This window comes from Siniperca chuatsi, linkage group LG19 (assembly GCF_020085105.1).
Source record: "Siniperca chuatsi isolate FFG_IHB_CAS linkage group LG19, ASM2008510v1, whole genome shotgun sequence".
Taxonomy (NCBI): Eukaryota; Metazoa; Chordata; class Actinopteri; order Centrarchiformes; family Sinipercidae; genus Siniperca; species Siniperca chuatsi.
This window is the reverse complement of record NC_058060.1, coordinates 17,786,768-17,806,460: the sequence shown is the minus strand read 5'-3', so window position 1 is coordinate 17,806,460 and position 19,693 is coordinate 17,786,768. Positions and strand designations below refer to the sequence as shown.

At 38.9% G+C, this 19,693-nt stretch overlaps 1 protein-coding gene across 4 annotated transcripts in view; it reads right to left on the bottom strand.

Annotated features, from left to right (window-relative positions):
• malrd1 (MAM and LDL receptor class A domain containing 1) overlaps positions 1-19,693 on the bottom strand; it is a 56,428-nt gene that overhangs the window by 8,934 nt on the left and 27,801 nt on the right. For all 4 annotated transcript variants that reach the window (XM_044177226.1, XM_044177229.1, XM_044177227.1 and 1 more), the window contains 7 exons: positions 15,940-16,185; positions 14,635-14,792; positions 7,977-8,157; positions 5,407-5,535; positions 5,134-5,295; positions 2,099-2,256; positions 466-667 (listed from right to left, as the gene is read on the bottom strand). In XM_044177226.1, the coding sequence (XP_044033161.1) occupies positions 466-667; positions 2,099-2,256; positions 5,134-5,295; positions 5,407-5,535; positions 7,977-8,157; positions 14,635-14,792; positions 15,940-16,185 (1,236 nt within the window). The remainder of the gene's footprint in view (positions 1-465; positions 668-2,098; positions 2,257-5,133; positions 5,296-5,406; positions 5,536-7,976; positions 8,158-14,634; positions 14,793-15,939; positions 16,186-19,693) is intronic.

Below are 19,693 nucleotides of genomic sequence, written 5' to 3'. Positions count from 1 at the left end.
TTAAGACATATAGTGAAAAAAATAGAGAGGTATGCTAATTGTCTTCTTCAGAAAGTCTGTTGAAGAAGCGATTCAGGGGTAAAAGGAGAACGTCTGGGTGGGAGTGAGGAAACAACAATATAAATGTAATTGCCCCCCCTTAACCTGTATTGCTCTCTGTGCCATCCCTCGGTGCTGACCCAGTCTCCACAGTGAATTTATATGGACCTACAGTGGCAACAGGCTCCATTAACTCACTATACTCTCCCTGAGGGTCCACACAATTTATATGGAAACGGAGCAGAGGAGAATGGATGTTGGTGGACAGAAAATGTGGAAAAAGAGGAAAAGGAAGAAGGTGAAAATTGGAGTAAATGGCATGAAAAATGAGCACAGTGCTGAAAGGACAGGAAATGAGGAAAAAACAAGAAACCCAATGGTGCAAGAGACTACAGACAAAAAGGAAAAAAGAAAGTTTGGCTTTACCTTCTACCATACACTCTGCAGTATAGGAGATGTCATCCAAAGCAATGTCTGTCCACATATCTCCACCCACCTCTGCCTGGAAGGTCACTCTGAAAGGTGCTGGGTTGGACAGGATGAAATTAGCGTATGTCCACTGGTTACCATGCTTTCCAGTGGCTGCCCACATCAGCAGACTGGTGCCACTGGGTCCAACAGTGTAGACCTGGTGAGGTGCAAAACGAACACTGAAACTTTAGGTGACATAAAGTGACATTGAGATTGTAATGTTAAGTCAATAAAAATTACGATTTTTATTTATTTTGGTCTGTAGTGAAAGAGAATTCGGCAAAAAGAAAGACATCAAAATATGCAATTACTCACAGCAATACAACACAGTACAAAACAATACAACCCAATAACACAACATGAAAGACCAAGAAGGTGTGGGCTGAAGCTACAGCTTATTATGCCTCCACTCATTTGGCATGAGAATTATAACATCTTACAATATTCCTATCATATTAATACTACTATGACAGTATAATCATACATTTATTGATAACATTTAATCAACAAACCTGACTTTTCATCAGGTCAAATTTTTTGTCCAATACTTTGGTTTGTGACTAAATTCCTACTAAACTAATGATACAAGCCTCAGCTGTACTTTTTGTGTTTAGTGCTAATGTTAGCATGCTAACATGCTAAATTAAGATGGTGAACATTATACCTGTTAAACATCAGCATGTTAGTGTTGTTACTGTGAGCATGTTAGCATGCTGACGTTATCATTTAGCTCAAAGCGCCCCAAGTACAGCCTCACCGGGCCGCTAGCATGGCTGTAGTCTTGTTTTGACATTAGTCTTCATCCTTTGTTTTTAAAGCATGCACATTCCTCTCAAGTCATAATGATTTTCTCTCATTTTAAACAACTTTTGGATACATTCTGGTAATGATTTTTTTGACATTATACATAATTTTAATTAAAATCTACAAAGTCTGTGAATTTTATAGCTTTTAATTTAATAATCAACATTACATTGCTCTTTTTTGAAGTTTAAAAATTGCATATGGATTTGTGTTGTATTGTATTGTATGTATTTCCACATACTTCCACACATCAAGTAATGTATGGGAGTGTAAGTGAACAGTATATGTATATATGATATAAGAAATTAATAAAACCTGGGCCAAGTTATAACACATTCGTGAATCTCTAGTGTACGGCTACATATAGTTTTTGGCATTTTTTCAGTGCACATCATACCCAATTAGTTGTTTTTAGCATTTTCTTATTGTTTGTTGTCTTGAAATTAACCCAGCCAACAAAGACACTTAAAAAAGACACTTAAAAAAGACATGAAAAGATGGATATGATAATCAAGTTTGTGAGGTGACATGCTTTGATGGATTATTTCCTGGCAGGGAGACTTTAATTTCTTCCTGTGGGTATCAGGTGACTGACAGTAAGCAGAGTGTAAAGTAGTGAGAGGAGCAGGAAAATGGGAGATAAATTTCTGACAAAACCAAATTAAGCCTTCAGGTTGACTGTGATGGATCATCTGACAGCCATGTTTGGAAGCTAGATGCCTGACACAAACTAACACATAAAGACTTTGAATTATTTATGGAAATGTGGCTCAGATTAAATCACCTTCAGTGTTCCCATCCTGTCAGAGCCGTGCATGTAGAACCAGAAGCGCAGGTGACACAAGCCGATACTGGCAGGAAATGGACTCCTGGTTGTCACCTTGGCAACGTCGCCCTCCCTTTGAACGGCTGAGTGTATGTACAGGAAGTTCCCTTCACCACCTTTGGAGATAAATACAGGACACAACATGTCAGATTTGTAGTACATTTATGTAAGGTTTGAGTAATATTTCAGTGTGGTGAATGACAAAGCTGGTGAAAGAATATCCACAGCTAAACCCTTCTCAACCATCCGATTTCAGCTTTACAGCAAGAAAGACATCCAATAACTTTCTTCTGTTGGTTTCCAATATACATGATATTTGGACAGAGGAAACATTTGTGCTGTTGTGAAATGTTTTAGCCTGAAGCCAAAAGCTGCAGAGAGCTTCTTCAGCTCAGCTAGGCTCGGAGATGAGACAGCATCTGTGTGAGGCCAGAACAAAGTGGGAGTTTTCCACATGAGTTAAAGGGGATTTAAGGCCATCACAGTCAACAGTGCACAGCAAACCCTGCTCCCACCACAACACTGGATTCTTCTCCTCTGACTCAAAAAGTCTAAATCAAAACAGAGTCATTGCATTCATTCAGATAAAAGTTCTTTCCCGAGAACTGCTGTGTAAACACACGTCTGTTGCTCCGTCATTCAGATGCTAACAGCATTTGATAATTCATCTAAGTGATGTCTGCAGTGAGTAATGTGCACCTCTTGTCCTTCTTCAGCTCTCTGGTGTGCATGTGTGTGTTACAGATGGTTTATTGATCTGCTCTGTAGTGAGATCATAAGTTCATTCTATGACACAGTGCCCAGTGTCCAGATTCATCTCTCAGATCAATATACTCAACTGGCCAATCAGAAGTGGGTGTGAACTCACCAGCAGCCAATAAAAGGAGGCATTAAAGAAACATTTTAGACTAGGGCAGTTGGTTCATTGAGTGCAGTTACCAATGACAAAATGCTGCTTTGTACTCAAGTTTATGGTCGATCTACAAAATATGTTGGATGATATGATGACTTGGTGTTACACACACCTCCTCCAGTCCAACATCACCTTTACAACATCAGTGCATCCAGCGAAAACACGACACATCTCCCAGTACAATCAGAAAGGAGCTGAAATGATACCATTCTAAATGCTTTTAGATCACCTTTTACTCATCACAACACATGTGTGATACTATCCCAGAAAAATCAAACTAGGGCTGCAACTAGCAATTTTTTACATAACTGAATGACCTGCCAATTGTTTTTACAATGAACTGATGGCTTGTTTAGTGAAAATAACGTCAGAAAACAGTAAAAACATGCATCAGAATTTAATCGAGGCAAAGGTTAAAGCTTAAAACCTATTGTGTGCAACTAAAATCTAAAATAGATATTTTGGGGTGAACTGTCCCTTTAACACTCATCATTTTACATTAATATAAAACAGAAAGAAGCAAATCCTCAAATTTGGTGAAGAATTTTCTTTGAACATCAATTATCAAAAATGTTGACCATTAATTTTCTGTCAATTGACTAATTGAATATTCATCTAATTGTTTTAGCTATCAATCTAACTACTGTTAATGGATTCAGGTGACTCCTTGACATGGCTCTGCATTACTTGTCTTGTTTCATTTTTTCTCCAAAGCCAACTGTACACTGCCTCATAGTTTCCCCTCATATTAACTCCTGCTATACAAAACTGTAATAAAATTTTTCATTATTTTCATGCTGCTATCGTTTGTTTATCGAGGTTATCCTTTCAACATCAAGAGTCATTTTTTCAAGCCCTACAGTATGTACCAGGCAAAGGAAGCAGCATCAACAAGCAGAAGAAATACTGACAGCCAATGTACAAAGCAATAATTAATGAATGCAAATTATAGGCAAAAACACATGGAAATTAAGGTTTACATTGCCTTGTATAGATGAGTGTAAGAGTAACCTCAGCACCAGTGAGGTGATTCATACTCCAGGATTGATTTTTAATTAATCAGTAGAAAAAAATCATGTTTTGATACAGCAGCATCACTGTACACAAGATAAACAACAAGTCCAATGTTGTTAAGCTCAGTTTGACTCAGGCTGACATTGATCAGGATGTATTATCAACCCTGCGTTCACATGCCTGTCGGAAGCTCCTATCGAGTTGTAATTACAAATATGGCTGCCTGTGAGCTGAAAACATGGAGGATGTCACGAGAATGCAGAATTTGTTCGTTGTTCACTTTGAGAATTTTTTTTTTGACAGCATTATTAAAATTTCACTAAAAAACAAGGCATAAAGCAAACACATACAGTGAGTTTTGGACATAAACAGGACCCTTAGTTGAAATTTATAGTAGTGCTCATTCTGTCATGATGAAGAAGTCAAAGGTTAGAAAAACTCACAAACTTCTGTATCAAAATAATTTCTAAAGATGCCACTTGTGATTAAACCCTGAAGGGATATTTGTGTGCTTGTTGTCTGGATTATGTTCACTGGCAATGTCTTTTTCTCCTGCCTGTGGTTAGATTTAGGGAACAAAAGCACACTGGTTATGGTTAAGGACAGATTGTAGTTTCAGTTAGATGTAAAAAAAAAAAAGTAAACATGTGTCTCATGCTTCTTGTCACTTTTGACTTTTCAATATTTAACCAACATGATGATCTTTCCCGAACTTTAACCAAGTGCTCTGAGAACCTAACCATAAAAAAGGTTAATCACGCTTTAGTTGTAATAAGTAGATAATGCGGATATTGACAAATTACATACATTGTCAGTTTTGCAGATATGGTCAGTATCAAGATTTTGCCACTCGTCAGATACGTTAAATGTAAATGTAAAAGTATTTTCTGTTGCAAATTAGTAGTATATAAACTGTCCTCCCAAGAAAACAACAGCATCAGTGGTTTCGGCAAATCCCAAAAACGTCAAGTGTTTACATTCAAGTGACAAAGCCTTCTAGCGGCCGTAAGAATTATGACAAATGTAATTTCTAGGAGACAGGGTTGGCCGCAGAGTGGGTACTGACCAGGACTGTGGTCAGTGTGAGGTCCGGCTCCTGGTGTCTCACTCCGATGACCGATCCTCCAATCAAAGTCATCATCAGCATCCTGAGAAAGCTGACAGGTCTCTTCCCACTGGTTTTCATCCATGTTGAAATTACAAGCGCCTGGCAAGCCAACTATGTGGTCTACGAGAGAGAGAGATGGAAGAAAAGAGTGCGAAGTCTTGGTTGAAAGTTGTTTTTCTGCTCAACGATAAGATTCACTACCAATTCCAAAGAAACCCCATTTCTACTCACCGCAGTCTATCTCATCTGATTCATCAGCACAGTCGGCCTTGTAGTCGCACACCCAGTGGGACTCGATGCAGTGGCCACTGCGACACACAAAGTCTGTGACTGCAGGACAGCTGACTGGCTCCACAACATCTAAAACACATGCAGACAAACATCAGAACAGATCTGAGGGAAACAATTATCATTCATGTCTATATTCCTCATCAGATAATCTTACTTAATCTTTTTTAAGACTGACCCACTAGACAGGAAACTATCTCCCCTTTTCCATTCAGACGAATCAAATCTAGCATCAGGCAAAATGCTACAATGAACAACTGTGTCTTATTAAAGCCTTCCTGTTCTCTGCACCAGAGGACACGAGCGGCAGAGAAGACAGTAAACAAAAGCAGACAAAGACCTGTCAAGGAAATCAAAGCCTCCTCCAGCTCCACCTTGTTTGAGACAGAACAGAGAGGAAGGGAAAGAGATCAGGTGGAGCAGAGACAGCACACACAACTTACATTATGAGCGTTTGTGTGGATGTGTGTTCAGTTTTAAACTTCAAAAGGCAGACACATTAAATGATGACTGAAATGAGAGAATTGAACTTCATTCCATGAGGTCAGCGGGGTTAAAACCATCATAGAATAAACTGAAAATCAATTTTAGCATGCATGCAAAGTTGATGGAAGTGGTGTGTAAGTGTAATTTTGGACAGTCAGTTCTTGCATGCACACCTCTCACTCTGTTTTGATCTATGTCTCCGCTTGTCTGTAGGTCAGTATTTATGTCTCTTTCTGTAAGTGTGTTTATGTTTGTGTTGGAGAGGGCCTTGGTAAAGCTAGGGAACATCCCACATGGTGTCCAGCCTTGTGCCAGGTCCTGTTTAATGTGGAACATCTGTCTCAGATATAAACATAAAACGGTGTCTGTCAGCAACAGTCATCACACAGAAAATTGAACTCTCTCTGTCGTCGACACACGAACTCGCTCTTTCTTTCTCTGTTCATATACTGAGTGTGCCAATGGCAGAATCAATTTCATACCCCAAACTATCATTTGAAAAGATCATAGAATAATTTCACAGCATATTTATATCTTGCCCGTGAAGATTATTGGAAGTACACTTTGATAAAACAAGGACAGAGGATAGCAAGAGAGAAGATTAATGTCATTTAATCTACATTATGTAATATGTACTGAAATCTTTTTTAAATTCAGATTCAGTTTCTAGGCCACTCTTACTGCTATGATTACTTATTCAGGTAAACCAGCTGAATAAGTAATCATAGCAAGAAACCTTGGATTTAGAGGGGCTTACATCAATCTTTAGTGTACTTCTGACATTTTTTTCTTGAATTTATAAAGACACTCAGTTCACAGGTTCAATAATCTTCAAAGACAAATTTGGAGATATTCTCATGACTTTTAAGCAGAAGTTAGATGTGGACTGGTACGAAAAGCTGACTGACTAAATGAGTTAATGACTTAATGAATGTCTTTAAAAGCATGAATATTTTTCTCAATCTATCAAAAGTTTAGTAAAATTACTTTTAAATTAAAGAAGCAAAAAGTTAGATTTGTGCTGCCACTCTGCACAAAGCGACCTTAACATATGTGCAGAGGTTTGCTGAATACCAGGGACTCTGTAATTACTTTGCCAGGTGGTGAGATTTTTGCCTTAAAAAAAAAAAAAAACTCTTCCCCCATTCCAGTGCTGCATGTTGAAACAATGAAATCCCATCTTCTCTGCCCACCTATTTGTCTTGGCATTTCCAACTGGTTGCCAACAGATGTCGATCAAAAGCTCAAATTCCATAATACCCCCTAAAAGGAATAGTTTTACATGCTTATTCACTTTCTTTGCTGAGAACTAGATGAAAGGATCAATACCAGTCTAATACCTGTGCATTAAGTATGAGCAGGGTGCTTAGCTTAGCTTAGCATAAAGACTGGAAACAAGATGCTGGCCTGGGTCTGTTCAAAGGTAACAAAATCCACCTACCAGCAGCACCTTTGTACGGATTAAACAAACGAGATACACTGTGTTAATTAGTAAGCTTATCAGGTGCTGGTAGGCAGATTTTTGGACTTTTGGACAGAGCCAGGCTAGCTTTCCCCCGTTTCCAGTCATTATGTTAAGCTAGGCTAAATGCCTGCTGGCTCTCTTGCCATACTTAACGCAAAAGTATGAGACTGGTATTGACCTTCTCATCTAACTCTTGATAAATAAGCATATTTCGTAAATTTTCCCAATTGTCCCAGTCTAATGTTTATTACTATGGCAGTTATTTCCCTTTCCCGAGAAATGCTGTACTCTAAACTGAGAAAATCTGGGGAAAATTTGTGACATTGTACTCCACGTCCCCATTATAACATGATATAAAAACTGAAATAAACAGAGCTCCCACAGATAATAATACATAGAATAGATAAAAAAATATGATTCTTCAGGACTTTGGGGGCAGAGAGAGTGGCCCCACAGTTTTATTTCAGTTTATCTTTTTAGCTTGTATTTTATATTTCATTTTGGTTCAGCCTATAGGCAACACTTATACTCTTACAAAATGTGTACTGTTCATATCACCTACTTGGGGCACAGTCTATGAACTCCAGGTCATCCAGGGCAGCTCCTCCACTCACGTCGAACGAGCGAATCCCCTCAAAAATCACCTCAAAGTTCCTCAGCTTCCTCAGAGGGATCTCTGCTTGGTTCCATTTATTCCCTTGATGCCCCGTTTTGTTCCACACCTCCCACAAATCGTTCTCTGTCTGTGGAGAAGAGCAGCATTGACAAAGGACAATCATCTCTAATATCATATCAAAAGAACCTCAAAGTGGATTCAAAGCTACAGCAGTGATTATTGTCAGAAAAATATACGTCAAACTCTGAGTATCACTAAGTCACAAGTCAAGAGTGAAGAACTTTAAGTTCAAATGAGCTGAAATTAACTCTTGGACAGACTGCTGCTGCTGAGAAACAATGAATACCATCTAAGAGGACTCATTAAAGTCTCATTAGCATAATATTGTAGTAATAAGTTCCCCTGCCTTGAGACCTGCTATTCAGAATGAAAGCATGCTCTCCCTGAGTTATGGTAATGGGTTTCTCTCATGCCACATGTGGAACATATTAAAAGACAGACCAATGTGTATTCCTCTGTAAGTCCTCTCTGTCTTTTCCCATGGTACTAGCCAGGCACTAAATCATGACTAATACAGCTTTGAAACAACGAATGTGACTTTCAAAGCGGTTTAGTGGATGTATGTGTTACGAGCCAGCATCTCACTGGTGGTTTTTAATGTCGTGTCAAGAGCATGAATGAGACATTTATGTATGTCATAACACATCATATTAAAGATACACTGTTTTAACTCAAGAACATGAAGAAATTGTACATAGTTATTGGAGAGGCAGTATAAATTGTTACTTGTCAAGTTAACTGTTCTTTATCTCTTTATTCACTTTTAATATTAGTACAGAGGTTATATATTTCATAAATAGTCCTAGATTAAACCAAGGAACACTAAATTTGAGACAATTAAGACAAATCCTTTTCAAAGAAGTATGAAAGGAAATAAAAGACTGAGCTGCATACACGTTGTGACGATAATATCACTTACTGTAGCATTGGCTATAGTCAACTGTAGCACAGCAGTTAGATCTGCAAAAGCATGAAGCAAAGCATGAAACTAAATAAAGGATAAAGCTGGTGATAGTCCATATTTTTCTTATTGTCAACAAATCTCATGAAAAGACCAAAACCAACAATGAATTGATCTTAACAGGTATTACCTGTGTATCCAAAGCCTGATACATCTTATACCTCTGCGCCATAGCGCTCCATTGTTGTCCAGAAAACTATTAAAACACATAAATGAGCCACATTGTTGCACTGGGTGACATGTTCCTTCATAACCATGAACATGGGCAATGTAGTTTATGTTGAGTCAATCCAACATACATGATCCTAAAGTTTGAGTAACTTAAAAAAAAAAAAATACAGTGCCCAGCTGTTTTAAGAAATGATTTAGCCTTTTTAAGAAAGTAAAGTCTATATTCATGAACTATTTTTAAAGCTTTACGTTTTCAGTAGGAACTAATGGGCTTGGGGTGAGCGCCACAGACAGGGTACTGACGTCAGAAAGTATTGACATAAGATCTAACAAGTTGTTGGTTTTGGTCTATTCAAGGGATTTACTGACAATAAATGATGGTGATTGGAGTGAAAATCCACTTCAGCTTCAGGTCAATATGGAGAAGCGCTTCCTGGTTAAACCACAGAGTGTTTAATAGAGGAAAGTATAGATTTAACTACCCATCCTCCTGAAGTTCATGAGTCTAATATTAAGACTGCTGCAATAATTCATAATAGCTTCCACGTCCTCTGGTCTTTTAAAAGGTGACTGCAGGTCTATAACACATCATTAATTCAGTTTTAGGGCAGCGTCATGATGAGAATCAATCTCAGATGTGTCAAAATTTTTGGACATTGCAGGTGAACAGGTTGAAAAAAAACACACAGTATATTCTGTAATGATATACGACATCAAACTTACTGTACTTGAGGTTGCAAGATGTGGCCAGAGGCTGGATTGCAGTAAAAGAGACCTGGTATAATGTACTCAAAACCAGAGGACAAGCAATGTCACATTCTACTTTGCAGTTTGAAAGCCTATTAAAATGCACCCTTGGGTGAGGCATACACAGGCTGTCTCCTCTGCTTTACACCAGTGGAGCCCTGGCTTGAAATAATCTTGTTACTGTGAGAGTAGAGCGTCGATTAATAGGCAGCGTTACAGCAGGACTTATCCAGATTTGTGTCATGGAGTAAAGGCTCAATCTATAAAAGCAGCCTTAGAGCGACTGACGAGTGTATGATACTGGCATATGTAGCTCACACTTGATGTCTGGGTAGCATATCGGTCGAGGCACTTAATCGATCAAATTTGAAGGCTCACTTCCTGAGCTTGCAGTCAAAGCAATGCAACCATAAATTCAGTTTGCTCAAAGTGAAGAGTACACATTTGCATAATTTAATTCTATTATCTCCCCTGTGACAGTCAAGAGGCCAACAAAGAAATCTGTAATCACAATAAAAATGCCTATTTTATTGAAAAAAAAAAAAACATATACTGAATGTTCCACTAAGCTGAAATCCAATTTGTATTCATGGATTTTTCATTTTATGGAACCGCTGGCAGCTGTTTCTCTGTCGACTCACCTTCAATTCAGAGTGCATCCACTTTTTTCTACTCAATCTCTGCGTAGTTAAGTAATGTTTCAACACTGGTTAATTAGCATATTGTTTGCGTGATAGAGCCGCTCTACAACTATGCTTCAAATCAAGAACACATTCAAATGATTATCTTTGTCATGCTATATTTTACTTTGGTAGAACATTCTTTCTTCGGCTGACTGGCAGATGTTTGGCTCACCATAACGGCAGGCCACATTTGAACCCACTACACCATATATAACTATAAAAATGAGCAAATGGCAGGCTATGTAGCTTTGTTTAAGTAATTTCTCTCAATCACCATGTCATAATGCTGATTCAAAATGGATTTGTCAGTAAGTAAGGAGAACAAACAACCTGATCTCACAAAATGTTATGAAATATACATGATGTCTGAAAAGGAAAGTAACATATTTCTTGCATGAAAAGGAAGGAAAATAATATATTTCTCCCAGACAAAAGCATTATAATGTTGAGAAATGACAGAATGTATTCTACATCTACATGAATTCAATGTCAAACTTCTTCCTTTTTTCTATTTAAAAAAAGGATTCATGTTCAATACCCAGCTCAAAAAAGTATGTTAAGGTAACAGTTCAACATTTTGGGAAATATGCTTATTCTTTTTCTTGCTGAGAGATAGATAAGAAGATTGATACCACTCTCATACATAAATATGAACTGGAGCTGGCAGTCGGTTAGCTTATCTTAGGATAAAAACTGGAAACATTAACTACTGTTAATGTGTCCGGCAAATAACCCCCCGTTAAAACCACAACTTGTCATTTTTACACTAACAATTAGTGAGCTATACAGGTGCTGATAGGTGAATTTTGTTATTTTTGGACAGAGCCAGTTTCCAGTCTTTATGCTAAGCTAAACTAACAAGCTGCTGACTGTAGCTTCATATTTACTGTGCTGATATGAGAGTGGTAACAAACTTCTCATCGATGCTGGAACAGAATTTATTCATACCATCACTGTCAAAAACCAGGCTGTTCTCATTCACTGTTTCTACTTATACCAACGAAAAGTAATGCACTATAATTTGTTTATAACCCACGTAATCGTAAGCCAGGAGGCTGTTACGTTTATTGTACGGTGGCGACCTCTAGTGGCCTCAGTAATTATGACGGGAATAAAGGAGGTAGTCAGATGAGGTAGTATAAAGTCTGCGCTGGGAGGTGGGAGGGGTGGATGTTATGTAGCTTACTATCACCTGGGAGACCAGGGTTCATGTCCCATGTGATACTAAAAGTCAACGTTGACTTATTTTAAGTTACGTAGAAAAGGTTTCAGTCATAGTCATCTGGACACTGTTTTCAGAATCAAGACGTTTGGCTCCCATCCGGAAGTCATTCTCAATTGAGTGACTCACAATTGAGAATGACTTCCGGATGGGAGCCAAACGTCTTGATTCTGAAAACAGTGTCCAGATGACTATGACTGAAACCTTTTCTACGATAGAACACTCCTGGACGAATGAGGGACTACACCGTCCTATTTTAAGTTACGTACGTAAGTTACGATCCAAATTCTCTGCTACACCACCTTCCTGGTTCACTCTGAGACCCTGCCTCTGTTCAGGTCCTAGCCAGTCCACTCACTGCTGAGGACAGTTATTGTGATGAGTAACGAGTTCACAGGCTCAGGGATAGGACTGTTGAACCCCTTGTGAACTTCAGAAGGAAACACTTGCCAGGTAAATATAATCCCCTCCCTCCCACTCAGTGTCTCTGCCCACTGAAGTCTCTAGCATCATTACCATAACTGCCTTTGTTCTTCAATCAACCTTTAAAGATGGCTCACCCTGTGTTTACACTATGATGCTCGCAGACTGTGTATTTAGTCATGCCTGTGCAAATGTGTGTTCATGTTTGTATTTATGTAGCCGTTTTGACTCTAGGCAACATCAATGCTATAAAAATGCTATGATGTTGTAAATTATGGCACAAAGCAATAATCTGGAAGTGCTTATGTCTTTGAACCTTCTAGGTCATACATGCACTTAACTTAATAATTTATGTGTCATGGAGACTATAGGGACATAAAGCTGAACTGAGATATTGGTTCTCACACACACACACACACAGACAGAGGGAGTTCAGAGGTCATCGTATATGATTTTAGACATTGACTGAAGTGTGTGTGTGTGTGTGTGTCTGTGATTCCACCGCTTCATTTTCATCTTGAGAGCTAACCTTCTTTTAAAGGCCAAATTTTACATTTTCCATCCATATGTGAACAAGGAGGACATGTAAAATGGTCCACATGCATTCATCATCTCCTGCCTCTCAGAGAGTCATATAATCAAATAGCCAATGGGCTTGAAAAACTGGGCAAATCCCATTTGAATTTCTAAGAGCGGTGCTATCCCAATCAATAGCGTAGTAGGGTGGTAGAGTATTTGTATAATAATTAATTTCAAAACAGCATCAATAAATCTAAACATCCACATCCACAGGTGCCAGATTGAGTATATGAGTAGTATGAGAGACAAAGCATGGATATGTTTTAAATTACTGTTCAGTCAGAGAATTTAACGGATAAGTTGATATTCTACATTTGTTTTTGTCAACAGATCCCATGAAAAGACCAAAACCAAAAACGTATAAGTACTTTTCTTAGTACTTTCAGACCTCTCTGGTTCCAACTAAGACATAAATCTTTTAAAAATCATCTTTAATAAAGGCTAAATAACTTTTTAAATCAGCTGGGCACTGTAGATTTTGCAAACGTTACTCAGACAGGAGTAAATTGTGCATTTGTTGGGGATTATTTTCATCTGTGGATTTGATTCAGTGGTGAGTATTTCCAGCAGCAGGACGTTGTATGTGGGATTGACTTAAAATAAAAGTGTTCATCGTAATGAAGAAACATGTCACGCAGTCCAACAGTGTGGTTCATTTTAATGGTTTTTGGACAACAATGTGGTCAATGGCACAGAGGAATAAGCTATATCAGGCTTTAGTAGGATCAGTTCAGTGTTTTTGGTCTTTTCATAGGATTTGCTGACAATAACAAAAATACAGACTTAAGGGACATTTTAGTTTAAAGTGCTGATGGAGGTTTTAACTACTGAATAAGTTACATTTTATCTGCTAAAAACATCACACCATGAGCTCTGTTGCCTCTTTGACTTTGCTGCTGCTGCATGAGACGGTATTAGTGTAATTTTTTGCAAGAGCATGCACATTTAAAAGGTGGGGCAGTATCTCTTGCTGTTTGAAAAAAAATAAAACATTTTGTAAAATTTACACAACTTGCTGACCTGTTTTGCAAATTGCATAAAACAGTTCCTGCAGCGCACACAAGGACACACTAACAATCATGCACGTGATGCGCATATGAGAGTATGTAAGAAAAATCTGCACAATCACACACCGAAGAATGAATCTACCCATGCACAACTCCTGCACCTTGACCTTGAGTCGTACCCGTTAAAGTTAAATTAAGTTGAGCATACACAGACCAAAGGGTGGCGGCAGAGTAAATCACAGCAGAATTTCAATGGCAGAAAGCTGCAAACAGAAATCTTAATCCCTGAAAGTTAACCATGCATACACAAACTAGATGGCTGAGTGCCTAACAAGCAAGAGGCCTTGAGAACTTGCAGGGCTGGCGTGTGCCCAAATGGTGGTGTGCGGCTGCTCTGGGCCAAGGGGTGACCACGACCCCCATCACTCACCACCAGCCCCCACAGATGCACTGTAGATCAAAAACACTGGCAGAGAGATTGACAGCCTCACCTCTCTTTTTACCAAATTACTGAGACCACTAAACAGCAGTGCTACTGTGACGCGATAACTGTCTACATTAACATAATTTAATATACTCAGGCTTTATGTCTGACTGTAACCACGCTTGATGGAAAACGGTGAGTCGGGAGGGTTCGTTTTATAAATCAGGATCGACTGGCATCAGTTAGATTCATCACTTCTTATCATGATTGTGTGCAGACAGAGTTAACCCATATCTGAGTCAAAACACACTCCTGCAGATGGTTTACCTTGATCAGCAGGCGGATTGTTCCTGAGGCCTTGTGGGAAATGTAGTAGAAGAAGGAGAGCTTGCAGATGGCACTCGACTCTTTCCAAACAGAGCTCCTAATATGAGCTTTATCACCTTTGAGTCCCACTGGTGTAGCTTCCAGATAGACAAAATGACCTAAAGAGAGATGGAAGAAGAGAAGTGATGGAGGAGAAGGGCATCGACGAGGGAGGCGAGGCAAAGATGAATTGATAACTATCTCTGTATGGGCACCGCTTGCTGTCAGTGACAAATTACAGCAAGGTCACGAACATTGTGGTCGCGGAGGGGGGGAGGCTAGGGGTCACAGAGTAATCTCTGACACATCTTCTAATATCTCACTGCCTTCTTACACCCAGGGAGCACTATGAAAGTTTCTCAGTCGAGTCAAGCTCAAAAAGAAAGGAGAAAACTGGGGAAGATGGCTGAATGCAAAACCACAGGTCTGTGCTGTGATGGGTCTTTCTGCAAATATGCGACAATTATTTTCTACACTACCAATAATAATAAACTCTTAGAGAGAGTCTATTGCTCCTTATCGTTATAACCTATACACTTTTATTGTGATTGGTTAACGGTCATATTCTGCAGGGTTTTTTCGTCAGTGGATAATTTATAGTTTTCGCAAGTGAGTAATTGAACAAGAACGAGCATCCAGAGTGAGCTTTGTTTCACTGCACTGTAAACAAATACACCAGTTGCTCTTCTGTTGTATTTCTGACAAAGTAGCTGCTCAGCGAGTGTTTGCTGTAGTATTAAACCGCACTTGCTGTTACCACCAAGAACCCCAGGTGTCATCAAATCAACCAAGACTGAAGTTCTAAGGATTACAACTTTAAGATGCTTAGAAGAAGCCGCTTCATAAGAGCTCTCTGTGTACATATTTGTTTATTTATTCATGTACATCACTTTTCACCATGCACATTGTTTAATGGAATCACAGCCCTAAGAGCCCTGCATCGATCACCAGAAGGCTCACCTGCTGTACATTCATATACTGGGAAGTAGCTCATTGATTTTTGTCAAGTGGCTAAAGCATGAATTAAACATTATGGAGAGCTACCACAGCACTTTGGGTTTAACAGATATAAATTTTAAAGTCAGCTCAGTTTCATTCATTCTGATTATACAAAAGCATCCAGAAGTGAAGGTGCACTTGTTTAATTAGATAATGGTAATTCAAAAGAGGGTGCTATAACAGTAACAAACTTAATTTTTAACGAGTTAATTTTACGTGTGTATGAACTACTCACAAAATACATGAAGGAAAATTGTGAACACATACCAGTTTCATCCATCAAAGTGTGATCATGTGGAGGCTGTATGCTTTCGACAGAGCCAGTCCCTAGCGTCCAGTCAAAATTATCGGCCAGGGAGCTCTTCCAGCCACAGCGGCCATTCTCAAAGGAGCAGGAAGTCGCACAATCCTTTTCATCAGTGCCATCGCCACAGTCATCTGTGAAGTCACAGCTCTGCACTGGAGTGAAACACCGGCCATTTTCACAAGGCAGGAATCCTGAAGGGCAGGAGCCTGGAAGTAAGACGCATATAAAATATAATTCAGACTCCTCGTGTTTGTTTCCCAACATCAGTCTGTAGCTGTGTATTTTCTTACATGAAAAGTACTAGGTCTCCCATCAAGGACAAGGTAGGTTGACATTGTGTCTGCATCTGGTGGCAAGTATGCTGACACATTTTAGCAATGTTTGATAATACAGAGCGAGACCATAGACTGTATATTAAAGATGGATGACGCGTCTCCACTTCCTCCCACTGTAAGAAAATTAAGCCAAAATATCCTGGATACAGGAGCTGCCCATACACCCGGCCGACTCAATCACGAGCTGGCCTCAGTTGTCAATCATGACCAGTAACCCCTGTTTTATAGCATCAAATAACTAATTAGAACCAAACTTGGCAGGAAAATTAACACTTGAACACACAGCAGTGTGATAAGAACTTCCTAAAATGACAGAAACCATCGTTAGGAAAAATGTATTTGATGTGTAGTTTGATTTTTTTGTTTGGCTCATGTCCCATCTGCTAACATGGAGGGTTAACAAAATCCACCTACCAACACTTCTAAAGTTTTCTAATTAACATCATTTGATTTCTGTACAAGATATAAGACAAGCGTTAATTAGTGATCTTTAGGGATGCTGGTAAGTGCTTTTTGTTACCTTTTGACAGAGCCAAGCAAGCTGTTTCCCCATTTCCAGTCTTTATACTAATCTAAGCTAACTGATGCTAGGCTCCAGCTTCATATTTGCCATGCAGACATATGAGTGGTATCAATCTTCTCATCTAAATCTTGACAAGAAAGCAAATAAGCATAGTTTCCAAATTGTCAAAATATTCCTATAGGAAATGGTTAGAGAAATAAACCTAAAGTAAACCGTCTACTGTGTGCTTCACCAGATTTAATATCACCACAAGAGTTCAGTATTAACTTCAGAGCATAAGAAGTCAACTCAAGAGTGGGGAGACCATCTGCATGCAGCATCAGGGTCTCTTTAAGAAGCTTAAGAAGACAAAGGAGCATGGGGCTAAAAGCCAAAATCAGTGCATCATAGGGTGGTGATGCAGGAGGAGGCTGGAATCTGCTTCTTTTGGCGCGAGGCATTCCAGCAGGGTCAGTGCTTGGCTTTGGGGAGTGTTAGAGAGGGAGATGAGGCATGATGAAGAGGGGTGGTCCCTGTAAGTAAATGAGCGAAAGGGAAAGCGAAAGTCCCTCCTAATCCTTTGTTCCTCTTCAGATGCACAGGACCAGAAGCAACGTGCCCCAACAAAGGCACATAGGAAGCCAGAAAGCCACAGCTCCCGACTGTGAAGCCAGGCTGCCTCACCGCCTGATGGGGAGCACATTGAAGCTGTAGGTGGATTAATTTGAAAGAAAAGTTTGTGTTTGAAATTAATAATATGCCACTTCTCCCAGAACAGTCTCTTTACGTATGCAGTTCTTCACCTGTTACTCTGAATGTAGACTAATTCATTTGTCCTCATTAATTCCAGGACCTATCTTGTTACATGGATAACTTTAGGGCTCTGTATTATTTAATGTGACCTCCACATCAAGGACCCACTGTCCTCATATCACGTATTTCGGTCAGTCACCCTGGGTGGCACACTGCCCTCTGGTGCAAGGATGTTGCTCCAGAGCAACATTTAAAGAATTCACCTTCTGGAACTGGAAGTCTGACAGATAAACTGAAGCAAGTTATCCAGTCATGCCAGTGAAAGGTGCCATGTGATCCACTGTATCATTGTCTTTCTTCTGACATCTGACATGTTATATTTTCATTTATAATTTTTTTTTATTTGGCTTCCTCTTGTTCTCTTTTAATAATTTATAAATGAAACTGAAGCTTCCTGTCCCTCCCTTTCTTTGACAGTGATAGCATCAAAACCACATTGCTCTTACAGCATGTCTGATAAGTCAACCTCATACAAAGAATCTGCCTTGTGATCAGATGCTGTCAAAATTATAGCCGTCAAAATAAAGATTAAAATGAACTTGTGATATCAGAGGCCACTGATGATAAGAGGATGACAAGTGTAGTAGGTACACCTGTACAGTCTAATGCAATCTAATACAACTGTTCTGCCATACAGTCTACCTTTATGATGCCTATAATGTTATGACTGTGTCAGTTTGTTATTTATAGTTATAGACGTTAATTCATTTCATGTTTTAGAATTGTTATACTGGCCTACATTACATTGAGAGGTGTTTCTAATATTCTGCTCCCCTCATGTGTGTAAATGGGGAGGACAAAAAATTAGAAACACTTCCAATATAATGTAGTCCAGTGCAACAACACCTTTAACTATGAGCTCAGTAATAAACATATAATTGAATTTACACATTTCTGACAATGTCGTCAAAAATTGAACTTTTTTTTTAGCTTTGTAAAGATAGATGTAATGGCAGGGCTGTTACATTGGACAGCATTAGATTGTAGGAGTGTAGTTAACAAAGTGGCCACTGAGACATAACATTTACAAAAAGAGCCACGTGCAAAATTATATGAAGGAAGAGGGGTTATTTTTCCATTGAAACCTTCACTAATGACCATGATGAGTGCGATGAACATCTCCCCAATTCACTTTTAGTGAATGTAATACATTTTCTCATCACTTTCATTATTTAGTATATAAAGATTTATAAAGTCTGACAGTGCTCAAGCAGAGACTGGTAAGACGTTAAACTGGGACTCTGCTGTATCTAAAATGATTGCTTGATATTCCTTTATTTTTCCATGCAGTTTGCATACATACATGTATAATAGTCTCTGAATGTGCTAAGCCTATGTTGACAGCACATTACATTAAAATTGTTTGCAGGTATTGGTCTACAACATCTTGTTAAAGCCAAGATAAAATGCTCAGCCATAAAAGAGAGTATTATGAATGAAGCAGTGGAGGAAAATGTCCCTGAGGGGCTTCAGTATATAATTACAATTCCTGCTGTCTTTGGTCTCATCAGTATTACTGTATGTCCTCTATAGCCTGCAGCAGCTAAGGCTCTCCCTCCTGGCTCTCTTAATGGTGGGATGAACTTCACTTCACTGTCAGGGCAGTGGTGTTACTGCCTGTCTTAACCTTCAAGAAATACTTACTATCCCTCCATTCTCCAGAATAACATCCCTTTCTACTTCCATCCCACTTTATTTGCTCTGCTTTTACTTGTTCTGAAAATTGATACTGTCAGTCATGTTTTGAAAAAAAAAAAAAAAAAAAACCCACTTCTTCTGCCCTTTCTCTCTTGCAATATTTTTTTTCCTGGTATTTCTCAACATTGTAGTTCTATATACTAGACTCCTTATGATAGATGCTGCCAGCTCCTTTGCTTAAGACGATCACGACACTAATTTTGGATAGGGTTGTAGCTAGATTCATAAAGCATAATTTGCATTAAAAGTAAGTTATATGCACATATTCAATCATTGGACTACATTTATACTTAAATTAAAGAAGCCATATTGTCTCACTTTCAAGTAGTGGCGTCAAGCCACGCAGTTTTGGTTTTATTTGTTTTG